The following is a 17,343-nucleotide window of genomic DNA, read 5'->3' as shown; positions in this document are numbered from 1 at the left end:
CAGAGAGAGAGGTATTGTAATTAACAATTGTCCATCATATGTACATGAACTGAATGGAACAGCGGAACGGTTTAACAGGACCATAATGAATATGGCACGTTGTTTGTTAGCAGAAGCAAATGTGCACAAGAGGTATTGGCCAGAAATTATATTTACTGCAACGTATTTGAAAAATCGTACATTAGCCAATACTATTGAAAGAAAAACTCCCTATGAGATATTTTTCGGTAAGAAACCAGATGTTTCCAATTTACGTTTGTACGGAAGTACTGTTTTTGTTAGAGTTCCAGAACAGAAAAGATCTTCAAAATGGGATAAAAAGGCAGATATGGGTATTTTAATTGGTTATAGTAATGTTGGATACAGGGTACTAATAAATGGTACAGTCATAGTAGCACGGCATGTAGATATTGTAGAAGAAAATGTTGTATGTATTGGATTAAATGAGAATGAATCTGATCATGAGGACAATGAAAACAGTGATTTGAAAGATGAAATTAACGATAGTTCTGAAAATGAATCATTAGAGTCAGACACTAAGAGGGAAGCTGAAATTCGTAGATCTCAACGAGACAGGAATCCTCCTAAGAAACTTGATGATTATTATGTGTACAATAGTGGTATATTTGTAAATATGTGCAGAACGGATGTACCAAATACATTTGAGGAGGCGATTGAGTCCAACGAGAGTCAATTATGGAAAAAGGCAATGGATAAAGAGATTGATTGTTTAATTAAAAATAACACTTGGAAATTGGTCAAAAATATTAAAAATAAAGTCTTAGATGTTAAATGGGTGTATACAAAAAAAACTGATGGTACTTATAAGGCCAGATTAGTTGTGAGAGGTTTCCAGCAAACCGATGAAATTGATGATATTTATTCTCCCGTAGCAAAAATGCAGACTTTAAAAATTCTTTTGTCATATTGTTGTCAGATGGGTTTAGAAGTCGACCAAATGGATGTGGAAACTGCTTTTTTAAATGGCAAGGTCACTTCTGAAGTTTATGTTAAACAACCAAAAGGCTATGAAGATGGTACAAAAAGAGTATGTAAATTGTTCAAAGCTTTATATGGTTTAAGAGAAAGTCCAAGAGCTTGGTATGAATGCCTTGATGAATTTTTGGCAAATTTAGGTTTTAAAAGAAGTGATATTGATTCCTGCTTATATTCTCTTAGAAATGGAAAAGATTCTATTTATTTATTAATTTTTGTTGATGATTTATTAATTTGTGGTGCAAATAAGAAAGAAATACAGAAAGTTAAAGTCTTACTATCTGAAAAATTTAAAATGAAAGATCTTGGGAAAGTTAAAGAGTATCTTGGGATTACCATTGAATATGAGTCCCACAAGCATGAATTGAAATTAAATCAAACCAAGTATATTGAATCATTGGTTAAGAAATATAATTTAGAAAATAGTAAATTGTACAATACACCAATGGAAGTAAACTTAAAAATTGAGAAGGCGGATATCTGTGACAAAAACATTAAATTCAGAAATTTAATTGGTGCCTTATTATACATAAGTTCAGCTACAAGACCTGACATAAGTTTCAGCGTTAATTACTTAAGTAGATATCAAAATTGTTATAATGAAATGCATTTTAAGTATGCTTTAAGAATTTTGAAATATTTAATTTTAACAAAGGATTTGAAATTATGTTACAAAATGAATGATTGTGTAAATATTATTGATTGTTATGTTGATGCTGATTGGGCAGGTGATTATTTGGATAGGAAATCCACAACAGGTTATGTTATAAGATTATTTGGGAATGTTGTATATTGGAAATCGAAAAAGCAAAAGTCTGTGACGAAAGCTTCAACTTTTGCAGAGTATGTAGCTTTGTCAGAAGCAGTGAGTGAATTAAAATTTATAAAAGAGTTATTGAGTACATTTGATGTACAATTAATAAAGCCAATGAAGGTTTATGAAGATAATTCAGGTGCAATTGATATTGCAAAGCATGGTAATTTTACTAAAAATTCAAAGCATATTGAGGTACACTACCATTATGTGCATGAATGTGTTAGGGATGGTATGATTGATATTGTCAAGGTAAATTCAGAGGATAATGTTGCTGATGTATTTACTAAATCCTTGTGTCGTCAAAAGTTTGAAAGTTTTCGAAATGTGTTGGGTTTGAATTAGTGTAAGTGCAATATAGATGTAAGGAGGTGTGTTGGATATATGTGTGGTACATCTATATTGCGCAAAACTGTTGATGCGCATGCGCACGTTGGTGTGCGCACGTTGGTGTACGCACGTTGGTGGCGCACGTTGGTGTGCGCACGTTGGTTACGCACGTTAGTTGGCGGGAGAGCCAGTCTGGTCAGTCTCTCGCAGTCACTCTGTATGTGTTGGTATGTGAGCCTGGTGTGTTACCATGGGCCCAGGGGGCCATGGTGTGTAGCAAGGGAATGTATTTTCTTTGTTGGCAATAAAGCCCAATTACTTAATCAATTAAGTTTTACTCAAATCTGTTAACCCGAGAAACCTGAACAGTTATCATGCTGAAGTGAATAATCGGTAATGAATGTTTCTCGCGATTTCCGCCGGGTTTAAGAATTCATATCATCACGAAAATTGACTCGCCCTTCATCCTCGTGCTTTTTTTTCGTTTTGGCCTGATTCAGGTGTCTCCCGATTGGTCACAAAGTCTGCTTAAAGTTACGGCTCCGATAATTGGCCTCCTTGGATCCTCGCCCGGGAAATTCTGGATTCTTCACGAAGAAATGGATTGTTAGGAACATGGCTAGGAACCAATTTAAATTTTTTACATTGTTTCTTATGGGAAACACTGCATCGTTTAACGTTGTTTCGCTTAACGTCGAGTTTTTCAGGAACGAATCAACAACGTTAAACGAGGACTCACTGTATTAGTATGTATGCACCTGAATTATCCTGATTTAAGTTATGAATGCTCTTCAATAACATTGCATTCTTTGTGTGCACACATTTTTCTAAGTTTTACATTCAGAAAATCTTTCATAATATTATTTTTATTTATTTATTTTTTTTTATTTTAATAAAGAGATACACATACAGCAATACTGCCAATTTAAAGTGCACTTATAACAACAAAATATTAAATAATTAAAGAATAATTATTTGTTACAAATTTAAATACAATAAAAAAGAAAAACAAACATTTATCCGGCTATACATATAGTCATTTATGCGATAAATATGTTAATGCCCGATCATACCTCATATGCTTTCCATGTTGTAAAACAAGGTTGTAGATATTTCTGTTCACATTACTGGGAAAAGTAAGTCCTTGTCTTGCATATATCCTAGAGCTTGGTGTAAGATTAATGGGATTAAGTATGTATTTGCTCAATGTTGAAGAGAGTACTTAAAAGTCTGCAGGACTTTTATTCCATTACATTTTTAAAGATTTGAATTGCTGTGCTTCAATTGATATGATACTTTTGGAATCAAGATCCAGTCAATGTCATGTAGATTTCATTGAATTAGTGTTTAGGTGATTTTAGCATGCTTATAATTTCTGAATATGAGTATATGTAGGCCTGTGTATGAAATGAGGATGCCTTAAGTTTTTTCAGACTCCGAACATTTTTTCAAAAATATCATCTAATTATTGTGTGAATTCTAGACTTCTTATTTACTATGATAGTTCAATGTATCTGCTGTGTTTAATCATTCATGGTATTTAACAAATTTTACAGGAAACCGCAGTACACAATGGCATCTGAAATACCTCTCAACCTTTTTGCCAGTGATTTTGAATCAACCCTGAACTGGGTGTATGACAGATCAACTATTTTATATATCATCAAGGATTTACAGAAAGAATGGACTATGCTGTCTGTAAGGTGTGTGTTAGTTAACTCTCTCTATTAAATGCAAATATCATTACATATCTATATTTTTGTAAATGCTTTTGATTGCTTTCTTAGGGTTGAATTTACACATACATACATAGTAATAATTTATTTAATTTTAATTTTTTTTAACTGTTTGAATCTAGGCATTTCATTATCCATGATTCTTAATGAATTAGAATTTGGTTTCTGCATTTTGAGGAAACTAACATTTGACCTATGTCATTTGGGCTGAAACCCTGTAATAAAATACCTATTGTTTTAAGTATCTCAGCAGTGCATGGACCCAGGTACGTCGCCAGGTACTTCGGGGCCTTCAGCTCCCCAAAATGTTTACCCCTTGCTGCAACTACCTGCAATGCATCTGCTGAGGAGACCACTAACCCAGGGAAAACTATCTTTTGGCACTCCATTTTTAAGTATTGATATAGTATCACCTCACTGTCTGCCATTAACACATTTAATGCAGAGCATATCAATTGACGTGGTCTGCCAGTCTGGCCGGGAGCCCTTTCTCCACCTCTGTACATTACTAAAATCCACTTCCGAGTCTTCTGAGCATGTGTATAACCTTCAGCAAGCTTCCCTTTGAACCGTGTGTGCTGTTTGTAAAAAGCAGTATTTGAACGGAAGTCATGGCGCGGAAACCTCCCTTTATTTTTCTTTCTTATTTTTACGGCCGATTTTGACGACTTTAATGAAAATCAGGCCCGAATTGAATGTTTTAATCAACAATGGATTTAACTTTTAGGGCTTTGAAAACAAAATACATGCATAGATTATTTAATGAAATGTATGCTTTTCCGATGCATGCAAATTGACAACAAAATATAAATATGCACAGGCAACCCGCATACCATATAAGTTCCCTTGAAACAAATTTCTGGCTGCATGCCTCCATAGACAGGGATGCCCACTTACAAAAAATATTGGGGGGGGCCCAAACCTGGGATCTTGCCACAGGAAATTTTATAAGTAGTGAGTTCTAATTTTTTTAAAGCATTTTAGAAGAGTCATATGATCAAAATTAGAACCCTGATAACTTGAATCTTGATATCTGGACACTCTAGGGAAACTAGACAAGCCTGGCACATTTTTTCCTCACACCCATAACGAATTTTTGAGGGGGCTCGGGCCCCCTCAGGTCCCATGGAGTCGGCGCCACTGGCTGTAGACCTGTTTGGTTTGGCCTATTCATGGCTCATAAGAATGAAAAAGGTATTTCTTTTGGTATTATTTTATAGAAAGATTCAACTGTATTCTTGCAAGAAATGGCAGAGCAACATAATGAATATAATAAAAATAGAACTTTTTGTACTGTCCGCTCCTTTTAATGGCAAAAGTTACTCACAGTGTCTCAAAATAAATATAAAAGGCATTTTTTATTTAAATTTACTTGTTAGAAATAAGATTAATTTATACATTTAGGTGGAAAATAATATAGTAATCCATGCATTGATAGTATTCACGTGAAAGCTTATGATCTTTAAATCCTTGAATTGCTTGATGAAGTTATGCAAAGAAACTCATATATTTAAGAAATAAATTATAATGCCCAAGAATACCTTATCAGGAATTTATTTTGGTAATTCAGTATAAGAGATAACTAGGCTTCCCAAAGAATCACTGCCAAAACAGGTGGTCACTGGATATTTTTTCTGTTTCTGAAAATTGTCAGATGTATAAATACATAATATGAACATACTTGAAGTCTAATCAGTGGCAGTTTACCATTGTAGTTGTATTATCACTGGCTGTCTCACCTTGTTCTTAAATATTATGCAAATTGTCTCTTTAGTTTACATGGGTCGTTCGATAAGTCTTCAGAATTTCCAAGAGATTGCTCTCTTAGTATTGAAAATTTAGTTTTCCCAGTAAGCAGCTCTCGTGGCGAGTCAGCTGTTAGAGTTGAAGCGAAAGAGTTGTTTCCGAAATCTGCCTGATTTTTTGAAAAAATCTACTTTAGGGCACTGGCAGATTATTATCCAATTTAAAATACATTTTTCATCTCAGACAATTATATCATTGCACATCTTTTAATAGCTGAGAGATATTCAGAGGGGCTCTGTATTCATTCTGAAGTTTCATTTTTGTTGCTGATTGAAGTTAGCAACTTTCATTTATCCTTAAAAATTGATTATTGTGTGGTAATGAAGTGGGAGAAGGTGGGGTAAGATGGTGAACCTAAGCTTCAGATTTTATCCCTTAGTTTATTAAGATCTTTAAATACCTGAAATTTGAAAGGACAAATTCTTTCAACCTTTATGTTCAATAAAAAATTTGATACTATGCATTTCTCTCTTGAATTACGAGAAATATCTCACCAAAATAAAAGGAAGAAATTCTATCACTTTACCCCACCAGTGGGGTAAGATGTCAAAAGGGTGGGTAAGGAAACAGTAGTGCATAGAAAATAGATAGCAGTAGTATGTTAAGATAGAAAAAATTATTTTAATAATGCAGAAAATCATTTAACATTTGTTTAATTTTTTGCTTTTTTTCCAATGAACAGGCCTTTAGTAATACAGATGGTTAGGTTGGTTTCAATCATTTATGGTAATCATCGGGAATACAGTCTTAAGGAGTGGGAAGAGTGTATGTGCTTTTAAAAAAATGTGGGGAAAGAGAGAGGAGGATTTGAGGAGTAAATAAAAATGATTGAACAAAGAAAGGATGTTCTGTAGATAACCAGGAATCCAGAAATTTACTTAGGGAGAATATGAGTTGCCTGTATTGGTAATTTTTTGTCAATTCCCACTCAACCATGAATTTCATTAGTAGTGAAGATTTCTTCGGTCGTGCACTGGATGAGGTCCTCCATATCTCCTTCCAACGTTTTGAAAAACAACTCACCTATCGTTTTCAGGGATTCAGGAATCCAAATCCTGAGATATGCAGGACTTTATCCGGTGCAAGACCCGAGAAATCTTCACTGCTATTGTTCGCCGGGGAAGAAGTAGACATTACATCATGTATTCAATTAAATAACGTACAATGTTTTTAAAATGATAGTGAAATTTATTGTCATATTTATGTAGTTGTTATTGAAATGACCATAGTAATTATGTATTAAGTGGTTTCCATAAGCATCTGTTTCCGCAATCTGCCTGAATTTTTTGAAAAATTTTCTTCAGAGCACTGGAGCAGTAGTTCCTATTATCCAATTTAAAATAAATTTTTCATCTCAGACCATTAAATCAGTCCACAACTTTTAATAGCTGAGAGATATTCAGAGGGGCTCTGTGCTAGTTTTCTCGTAAGGTTAGTAAAATTAGACATTGCGATATTACCACTGGATTTTATTTTAACACGACGTGTTTGTTGTTACAAACAACATCAAGTGCAGCATAAGTCTTAAGAGTTCTTCCTTATGTACGTCTTTGTGCTTAAAGGGAGGGGGTACGGTGGAATATGGCATTTGGTTGTCGAGAAGTAGGGATATTGAAGATTATGGGAGAAGGGTCATTTTTTTTAAGGTGTCGTAATGGGAGCAGAGTGAGGGAGGGAGAGAAAGGTTCCAGGGTGGGTTAGGGTACCACGCGCACCTTCACTGCCTTCTTTCGCGTTGTGGTCGTCTGGATGGAGTCCTCGTCCAGATGATCTTCTTCTCCTGGGTGGTTGTCCCTGTTTCATTCTTTTATTGCTCTTCAATGGTGTGAAGAGGGAGGTACAGCATTTGGGTGAGGTTACTTGTAAAGGGTTGTTAGGAAATTTAAAAACCTTTGGATTTCAACAATTTTTCGGGGTCAATGGGGATGGTAGGAAATCTCGGGTCCAAACTCACATCTATGGGTTGATGGAGAATTGTTTTTAACACTTCATGGATAAAATTGCTATTTTATGTGTGTCTCGTTTCTTGAAATTGTATTGTCAGTAATGGTGAGGGAGAATGAAATAGATTTTCATTCATCAGGGGAGTGTTCATATTTTTTAGTTTATTTTTGTATTTCCATGATTTTGAGGACGTCTAATTTTTTTGCTTTTGTTTCTAGGTGGAGAATTTCTAAGATTTCATGTGCCCTCCACAGGCATTTAAAAAAATAGGCAAAATTTTTAATACGTTACCATTACGTTTGTTTTATTCTGTTTATTACGGAGCCTCAATCATTTAGTTCCACATTAATATCTTTCATCTTAAAATAAAGAGAATATATCATGTAGTAATTTTTGTATGTTGTTTTTAATCTCAAATATGAGAAGACTACATATTTTCCTGTCATGCCTTTGTGACCCTTCCCCCATCTCCAAAAAAATCCTGTGTCCAGCCTTGAAGAAATGTATTGTTTAATGATTGATTGTATGAAATTTTTTCATAATCCATGGATAAAAATCCATTTTTTGGAGTGGGGTTTCCGGACCCTTCCCCCAAAATATAAAAACAGAACAACTTTCCTTCATAGAAGAAAGCAAAATATTGAAAAATCATGAATTGACAAAAGATTTCTTTGACAAATGAAGTTTTTTTCGAGTATGGAATGTATGAAATTAGTTAAAAACCCTCTACTTAGTACCCTGTTTTGCAAAAACTTTCCCCCCTGGTTTTGGACCCCCCTCCCGGAATAAATTCCTGGCTACCCCACTGATGTGTGCTGATGAGCTTTAAAGCTGACGTTTCTTTAACTGAAATGATTGTTTTCACAGGTCGGCCATGATTAAGCAGATGATCTCGGAGCTTGGCAGTGGATGTGACGATGTGGATGGTTCAGAGCTTACTAACTGCCTCCTGAAAGGTGTCAGGCCTCGATCTTATGTTCCCCTTCTGCAAAGAGAAAAATGTAGTAAGTATTTAGTCCAAACTCTTTATCATTATATGCAGGGGTGGATTATCACATTGCATACCGGGGTATTTAAATTCCTAGGAACGCCGATTCTGGAAATATGTGCCTGTTAGGGTGTAATGCCTTTGGTTTAGACATGGTTAAAAAGCTAATGTTTGGAATATAACTTTACCCAATCAAACGTTATGATGTATCAATTCATTATAAATAACGAACAACAAATGAAAACGTACTAACGAATACGTATTGTACGCTTTAAAATTGTTTAGGTTGACACGCCTAAATGACGAGAATCTTCGTCATCCGTCCGGAACGTTTGGGAAAAAAATGACGAGAATTCTTGCCATCCGTACGCAACGTGTTAAGATAGCTGTTTTTTGGGCAAGAGGTTTCATTGCTTACCGTGACACCTTGGTGGTGTGTAATACTTCTCGGTGATTATGTCTGAAGCCTGATATACATAGACAAGTGGCTTATATAATTCATTAATTATTTTTAAACATTGTTTGTTAAGCTGGTGAACTAAAAACTTTCATCGGAGATCTACCGTAAAGATTACCATATTTTTTTATTTTACTAGAAATTACAGGGGGGCAGGCTGGTTAACCCTTTCCTTACTAATGACAAAAATATGCAGCAGGAAGTTTCTTAACCCGGGAGACAAAAGTTGCAAATTTTCGTCGGAGATTTTTATATGCAGGCGATCGAATGCCGAAAATATAAGTTTCCTTGCCCTCCCCCTCTTATGATGATCACGGGTTTGCGAAGTCTTAGTTTCGGGACCCAACAAAGTAGGACTTAGGCCATACTCTCGAAATCTGGGAGCAGGTACCCGGACCCCTCGTCTTATATTACCCCATCTTTGTGGTAAGGGACTGTGGTCATTCAATTGTTCAGTCAGTCTTCGAAATAAATATTTGTTCCTTTCTCAAAAAATATAAGCTAAGAATTGAATTCTTTGTCTTTTGAGCAGTGTTCACAAATTTTACACAAAATTCTTTGATAAATATTAACTTATATGTATCTCGATTTCAGTATAAACATCAAAATGGAAATTGTTGCTTCATTAAATGCGCTAATATTGACGGTAGAGCTTCATTCAAAATTTGACAACTCTAGGAAAAAAAGAGGAATTCAATTTGAAGTCTGCAATTTAAGTTCGAGCGACAATTATCCATATTGCTAATTCATATAAACTAAGAATGATTGACTACAAACCATTGCCGCTGGTAGGGTTATAAGCCCTGAAAGGAGGGAGCCCTACTTCCCTCATAGTCCAAGATAGTGCGGAGTCCCTGTTAGGAAGGGTCGAGAAAGGTTCGTGCTTAGAGCATGTGATTATCCGCGACACCCTTCTTAACCTTTTCCCTACTGTACACGTATATATACGTGTGGACGTTTCCTAGCTCCCTCCCCTCGTGGGTTTACGACATCTTTGTCTCGGGACCCAATGCTTCGGGGTTTGGGATTAACCCTCGGAATCCGGGAGCAGGTACCTGGACTCTTCGTCTTTTAGAACCCCTCTCGGCGGTATGGGACAGCGGTCATTCAATTGTTTATACAGTCAATTTTCGAAATAAATATTTGTTCATTTCTCAAGAAATATGCACTAAGAATTGAATTATTTGTCTTTTGAGCAGCATTTACAATTTTTAAACGAAATTCTACGACAAATATTAACTTATATCTCGAGTTATGTATAAACATCAACATGGAAATTGTTGCTGCGTTAAATGCGTTAATAATGGCCTTAGAACTTCGTTTAAAATTTGACAATGCTCAGATAAAAATGAGGAATTCATTTCAAAGTCTGTAATTTACGTGCAAGCAACAATTATCAATTTGCTAAATACATATAAGCGATACATAAGTTGACCGCGAACCAATGCCGCAGGTATGGTCGTAAACCCGGAAAGGAGGGAGCACAACTACTCTCGGAGTCAGAGATAATGCGAAGTCCCTGCGTGGAGGGGTCGAAAAAGGTTCAGCGAGACCCTTCTTAACGAATGCCCTCCAAAAATGCTCCGTACCACGAGAAAGAAGAGTCTCTTGGGGCTCACTACAGCAGTCATACTAAGTCGAGAACTCCACCGTCTCGAAAGGGTAAAACTGTTTTCACGAAAACAGCAATTAGAATGGCATCCTGAGGAAAAGTCAAAGAAACTGATGAAATAACATTTGCGTATCGCTTTGTTCATGGTGACTGAAAGAAACATTATTATTAACACGTTGCGTACCGGGGTAAACTAATGTTTAGAATATAACTTTACCCAATCAAACGTTATGATGCATCAATTCATTATGAATAACGAACAACAACTGAAAACGTACTAACGAATACGTACTGTACGCTTTAAAATTGTGTAGGTTGACGCGCCTAAATGACGAGAATCTTCGTCATCCGTCCGGAACATTCGGGAAAAAAATGACGAGAATTCGCGCCATCCGTACGCAACGTGTTAAGATGGAATGTGAGTCATCATACCCACTGCTATTAGCAATGCTTGTTACATTTATGGAATTGACTTGCATTTGGCCTACACAATGTAGTAGCAAATTGACTTTTGCAACAAAATATTTGTTTGATCGTTATTGTCTTAAGTGTCCAGTGTTCTGAAACTGCTCACTCTTCCACTGTTAAATAACCTTTTTATCCCTTCATATATGATATTAGGAGTATTAAAAGATGGGGAAAACTGGGAAATATCTCTGTGAGTTATCAGGGAAAAATTTTAAGAGGACTTAGGTCTTTGCATTGGTCAGTGGCCAATTAACCCAAAATTTTCAATAAGCTATGTTTTTGCATATATTGTCTTTTCATACATTTGCTGATTAAATTTGAGTTAAAGAAATCCTATGTTGTTTTCTCAACTTTTGTATGTGCCCTTAAAATTTTCTCTGAACATTACACTACCTAATGAGAATATCTGGGGAAAAGAAAGAAAGACAGTTTTTGCCGGAGAAATAACTGGGAATTTCTTTTCTATAATCACGTAGCAGTAATGAAAATTCCATTAATACAACAACGATACATCCTCATAAAGTCTAAGTCATAAACTTTTCACCCTTATCAAATATTTTGTTTGTGTACCTTAGCTTGTGTGTGTGTGTGTAGCTAAAATATGCATGTGAGCAAAAATAAGAAATCTTAGTTGGGCTTGGGCTAGGGGGACTATACCCCCCCCCCCCCCTCTCCCTTGGGTATCTAATTTACGCTTGATAAAATGGTAAATTTGTCAAGTTGTCGGATATATACAGGAAAGGAGAGTACACTAGCACCTCCCCCTCATCCAAATCCTAAATCCATAGCTGCAGGGTTGCAATTTACCCAGCGATAAATTTAGCATAGAGGAAGTTGGGAGTAGGTCTCATTATGATAGGAACAACCTGATTTGAAACTGATAGTGTCATATAAAAGTCTATGTAATAAACCAATTCCTTTCATTTTGGATCAAGTATCTAAATTCAACAAATTTTACTCACCTGCCGTTGAATTTTAAGGTGTTTTTGTTATTTTTATGGATGAGTTCTCTTTTCATGATCTGCAAAAAATTTCTAACAAAATACAATTCTTGGTGCATATTTCTTAACTTGATTAGTTATTTGCTGTTTTAATTTGAATTTTTAGGCAAAGGATCCAGTTGTGATGCATTTTATTCCTTCTGTTTTCAGATAGTTTGGAATCCAAGATTGACCACTATGCAAAAAAGAGACGGATTGATGTGTAAGAAATGAGGTCAGGTCTCATTATGTTACTGAAAAGGATTATCATGTGGAATGGTAAAAATCAGTATGATCAGGTTTTAACAAAATGGCAGGAATTGAAAACAACTTTTTTTTTTAAAAGGAATGATCTAATGGTATGAATCAAGCTAATTTATTTTATTTGACTTGTAGCATTATTATTTTATTTTGACATCATTTATTACCATAAAGTAGAATGATTGCATAATTGTTGTGTCTAAGTGCTGTATGGTATTGAATTGATCTCTGTTAAAAACACCTATCTAAAATCAGTTTGCTGTTAATCAATTTTAATTTTATTCATGGCTCATCAAATTCTTAATACTTAAAGACCTTCAAAACATTCCTTGTTTATGATTTTGTGTGAAAATATTTTAAATGGGAACTTTTTCCCATTGTGGTTAACTTTAACCATATTCCTCCTTTTTTGGTGCTATTTCAGCTTGCAGTTGAAATTTGATACCGACATTTAAAAGGCATTTAATAAAATTTTGGTAATCACTTTTTTATCTCACTATTTGTACTTAACAACTTAAATGAACTTAGTATTCCTTCAACCCTCTCCAAAAATTTCTCATTGCTGATTCACCCACCACTATCCACTTAGAATATCCAACCCTTAAATGTGATGTCAGATGTTGTTGACCACAGATGTTGTTTCTCACATGTTGTGACTTGGATGTTGTTTTTTTTCCCTCCATTTACTCTTCTGTACACATTGGTAATACTTCAGCTAAGCTTTTCAAGAACTTTTCTCTTGATGTAGTCATTTCTGATTCTCCCTCTCTTTATTTTATTCAAAACAACTTTTCTTTCCTTCATTACATTGTGTGTAACTTTGTTCAAACTTTGATGTGTATGAAAAATTAACTATTGAGGTGTAGAGGTTGGAAGCTGTTTACTTGTGGCCAATCATGCTGTTGTCACTTACATGTTGTATGCTGTTTAATAACCTGTCAAAATCTCTTCTTTAAATGTTGAGCCACGTCTGATTGAAAAGCCTGATATTTCAGATATTGAATTATTAACGGATCATATTTTAGTTTATGGAATTGTGAACAGCAACATACAGGGGTGGATCCAGGATTTCTTTCTGGGGGGAAGGGGGCACAAACAAGGTCACTCCCAGGATTTCGTTCTGGGGGGGGGCACAAGTATACCCCGTAATACAAAACAAATGCAATGATAACGGGACCGTTTTAAAAATCTTGCATACTTTTTAAGGGTCTGGAGGGGCACGTGCCCCCGAGCCCCCCCCCCCCCCCCCCCAGATCCGCCTATGGTAACATGGCAGTTTCAGGATACTTTTTTCTCAGGGCTTTATAACATTTGCACCATGATCAAAGTTTGGTTTTGTTATGTACCATAGAGTAAAACTGTGGTACATATATCAAAGCTTCATTGGCATTATCTTTCATTTTACTACTTAAATTGGTGCTGTGGGTATGGTTACCTAGGGATCGTGAATGGAAGAAAATTCTTTAAGTTTTCTTCTGTGTCAGGTATTTAAACAAATGAACTTTTTCTGTCATCCATCTCCACAAATTTTTCATTTTTGGTTCCCCCACCACTATACACTCACTATGAACTTTTGAATGTGACGTCAGATGTTGTGGACCTCAGATGTTGTGGATCAGAGATGTTGTTTCTCAGATGTTGTTACACTGATGTTGTTCGTTTTACCCTTCTTTTACTCTTCTGTCCACATTGGTAATACTTCAGTTAATCTTTTCAAGAACTTTTAATTGCTGTAGTAATTTATTTTTCTCCCTCCCATCCATTTTTATTTAACACAGTCTTTCTTTCCTTCTTCACAATGCGTAAAACTTTGTTCAAACTTTGATATGTATCAAAAATTAACCCTTGAGGGGTAAAGGTTGAAAGCTGTTGTACATGTGGTCAATTATGCTGTTGTCAATTATATATTATGAAATTAAATAGTGTTTTATTTATGCAGTTGAATAACCTGTCAAATCTCCTCCTGAAATATTTAGTAATATCAGTTTGTAAAGCCTGATATTTCAGCTATTGAATCATTATATGATTCTATTAAATCATTTTGAATCATCTATCTGCAGAGGCAGTGGAGCTCATTCCCCCCCCCCCCCCATTATCTATTGAGTCATTAACAAATCATATTTTAGTTTATGAAATTGTGAGCACTTACATAGAAATTTCAGGGTACTACTTTTACAGGGCTTTAACATTTGTACCATGATCAAGTTTTGTTTATGGTATGTACCAGATGGTGAAATTGTGGTAGATCAAAGCTTTGTTGGCAGTATCTTCAAATTGTTCTGCTTTAGATGCTGCAGTCAAGGGATTGTCAATGGAAGGAACATCTTCAAGTTTTCTCCTGGATCAGATTTTTAGGAAGGTTCAAAATAGCTGGATCTCAAAAAAGTTTGGGGAGTTTTTCTCATCACATGCTCATATACAAGTCTTTCGAAAACTTACTTTATCCGACATGATCACCAAAAGGGTGTCTGCAAGGGACCAAAAGTAGGCATCTGGCAGAAACCTGGAGGATCATACACAGCTAAATATTTGTCTGGAAAAAATATTCCAGGGAACATAAGTTCTCAAGGACATCAATTAACATCAGATATCAACAAAAAATGAAAAATGTTTGGATTTGAAAAAATTCTCTCAATGATTGCACTTGCAAGAGAAAAGATTATTAACCTAGTGGATGCTGTTTGGGATGGAAACTGTTATTCATTGTGCGAAATATTAGTCTGAAAAAAATACATGCATTCATCGGACTGAAATAGTGAGGGAGGTCAAGTTATGTTAGGTAATGATGAAAGAATCAATTTTTCAATCTTAAACATTTTCATTATTTTCGAAGAGAGAACACCTTTGAGTTTTTTTCTGATGAAAATTGTTGTTTTTATGCATACTTTCCTTTGCTGCAATTCCCTATGTCAGTGAGTTAACCTCAAGGTTAGTTTTCAGAGGCGATGTTAGAGCTCACCTCAAACTAAGCCTTGGGCATATGATATTAAATATTATTTTATATTATTGGCCCAGTTTCTTTGTGTGCACTTTTTGGTATATATCTGAGGTAACTTCGTATTGCTGAGATATTTGGTTCTCTAGAATTTTTTTATGAGACCAATTGGCCACTTGACCTCGGATGTCTGGGACCTAGTGCTTTTTTGTATTGACGGGTTGCCTACTCTGGTTATTCAGTGAACACTCATTGGTGGTCAGATATGGTCGCATGAGGTGTCAAACAGCTTGTATCAGAATATCACTTGATGAGACACCCTCTTCTCAACTCTTTTGCCTTTTTTTTTTTAACCCTATATTCAGATGACATGACATGACTGAGAAGGTAACTTGGCATATGCGACCAATGTTATTGTTTAAAAAATTTTCACTGAATGAATTAAGAATTTAAATATAGCCCTGACCTTGTGAAATCTGAGGAAAAATGTCCTCTCACTGCTCTCCGGAAACTCTATGGGTCAAGAGTTATTAAGTGGGGATTATGTAGAAGATGTTTAGTACCAATCCATTGGTTATTCATATGCTCCCTTTTCTTTATGTTCCAAATTACTATCTCTTCCTTATTTTGGATTTTATTTGTAGAAATTTACTGGGAGCATAGATGAAAGGTGTGACTGTAACTATCAGTTTTCTTGTATCATAACGGTAAAGGCTGAAGTTTGTTAATTAAAATTATGACTTGGAATCTTCCTGAGTTTATTTTTTCTTTGTACATCTAATTACTAGTTATCTTCCATGTTTCATTTAACTATGTATTGTACCACTTTATTGAAGATGATCTGGCATTACATATTACCAATTGTTTATTATACTATCTTTTTCTCAGAGGAGTTGTGAATAACTAGTAACCATGTGTAGTATGACTATAAGTAATTCTTTCATTTTACATTTCTATATAATCCTTAATAATTTTGTTATTATTATCAGTTAAGAGAAAATGTGGGCATGATTTTGGCTGTGTTAAAAATTCTCTGGTAAACATATACTGCTGCAGAGTGATTTAATGAGGCTTCATTTGCTCAAAATGAAGGGTATATCTAATGTGACTAAAAAGCAATATGTGGGGGAAGTATACTTAATCACTTTTATGTGCATGTGGTCTAACTTTCTCTCATACAAGAACATTATGCTTGCAGATACCCTGAACTTGTTCTTAAATGACTGGAAACTTACTAATTTCTGTCTGAGAGGCAATGTTTGGACCAAGCCATGAAAGTATTTTTATGTTTATTGCATGAATATTTTGTAATCTTCTGCAAGGGGAATTATCTTGATTCAAAACTCATCATCAAGATTTTTAATGAACCATCCAGTCTTTACCAGAATTGAATTTCTTAGAAGATGAAATAATGCCTGCAATTCGATGTTGTTACTCGAATTTGGGCCTTATTAAGTTGAAGAACAACAGGTAAAGTGCCTTTTTTTATCTTCTTCAGCAATTACTCTCTTTTTTGCAGTGGCTATTGTCTTACTGCTTTTTTTACAAATTCGTGGTGAGGTGACTTAAATCCATTGAATGGGATAGTTATGCGCTAGAAAACTCTCGCTTGCCAATGAAACGTAAAAAAATTATCCTGTCATTAGCAAATTTTATAACAGATTTCATTTCAAAGAATGAGATCAAAATAATCCAAATTATTTATTTATTAGGTTATTAATTTTTGATTTGTGAAAAATTAGATGCATTATTTTACTGAGTCTATGGTGGAAAAATTGCATTGATCGAAGACTATTACTTTGTCTGCTTTTGCAAATTTGAAAAATAACATTACCCAAGGATTTACGATTCTTTATGTGATATTGAAGAATTATAAAGTATTCCAAAGGTGGGTATAGTTTTGATATTTAAAAAAATAGTCTTAGAGCGTGTTAAGTAGTTAGGTAACAAAAAGAAATTTTAATTACATAGTATGTTTTTAACAATGGTTGTTGAAAAATACATATAAGCATGTAC

At 34.9% G+C, this 17,343-nt stretch overlaps 1 protein-coding gene across 1 annotated transcript in view; it reads left to right on the top strand.

Annotated features, from left to right (window-relative positions):
• The window catches only part of LOC124166658 (tRNA pseudouridine(38/39) synthase), a 30,667-nt gene extending 17,204 nt beyond the window's left edge, over positions 1–13,463 (top strand). Inside the window, exons 6-8 of the mRNA XM_046544281.1 lie at positions 3,697–3,843; positions 8,494–8,630; positions 12,303–13,463. Of these exons, the coding sequence (XP_046400237.1) occupies positions 3,697–3,843; positions 8,494–8,630; positions 12,303–12,358 (340 nt within the window). The 3' untranslated portion in view covers positions 12,359–13,463. The remainder of the gene's footprint in view (positions 1–3,696; positions 3,844–8,493; positions 8,631–12,302) is intronic.
• Positions 13,464–17,343: the final 3,880 nt, after the last annotated feature.

The sequence above is a fragment of the Ischnura elegans genome, chromosome 10 (genome assembly GCF_921293095.1).
Source record: "Ischnura elegans chromosome 10, ioIscEleg1.1, whole genome shotgun sequence".
Lineage (NCBI taxonomy): Eukaryota > Metazoa > Arthropoda > Insecta > Odonata > Coenagrionidae > Ischnura > Ischnura elegans.
The sequence above is the reverse complement of the archived record's forward strand: the minus strand, read 5'-3'. Positions and strand labels throughout refer to the sequence as shown.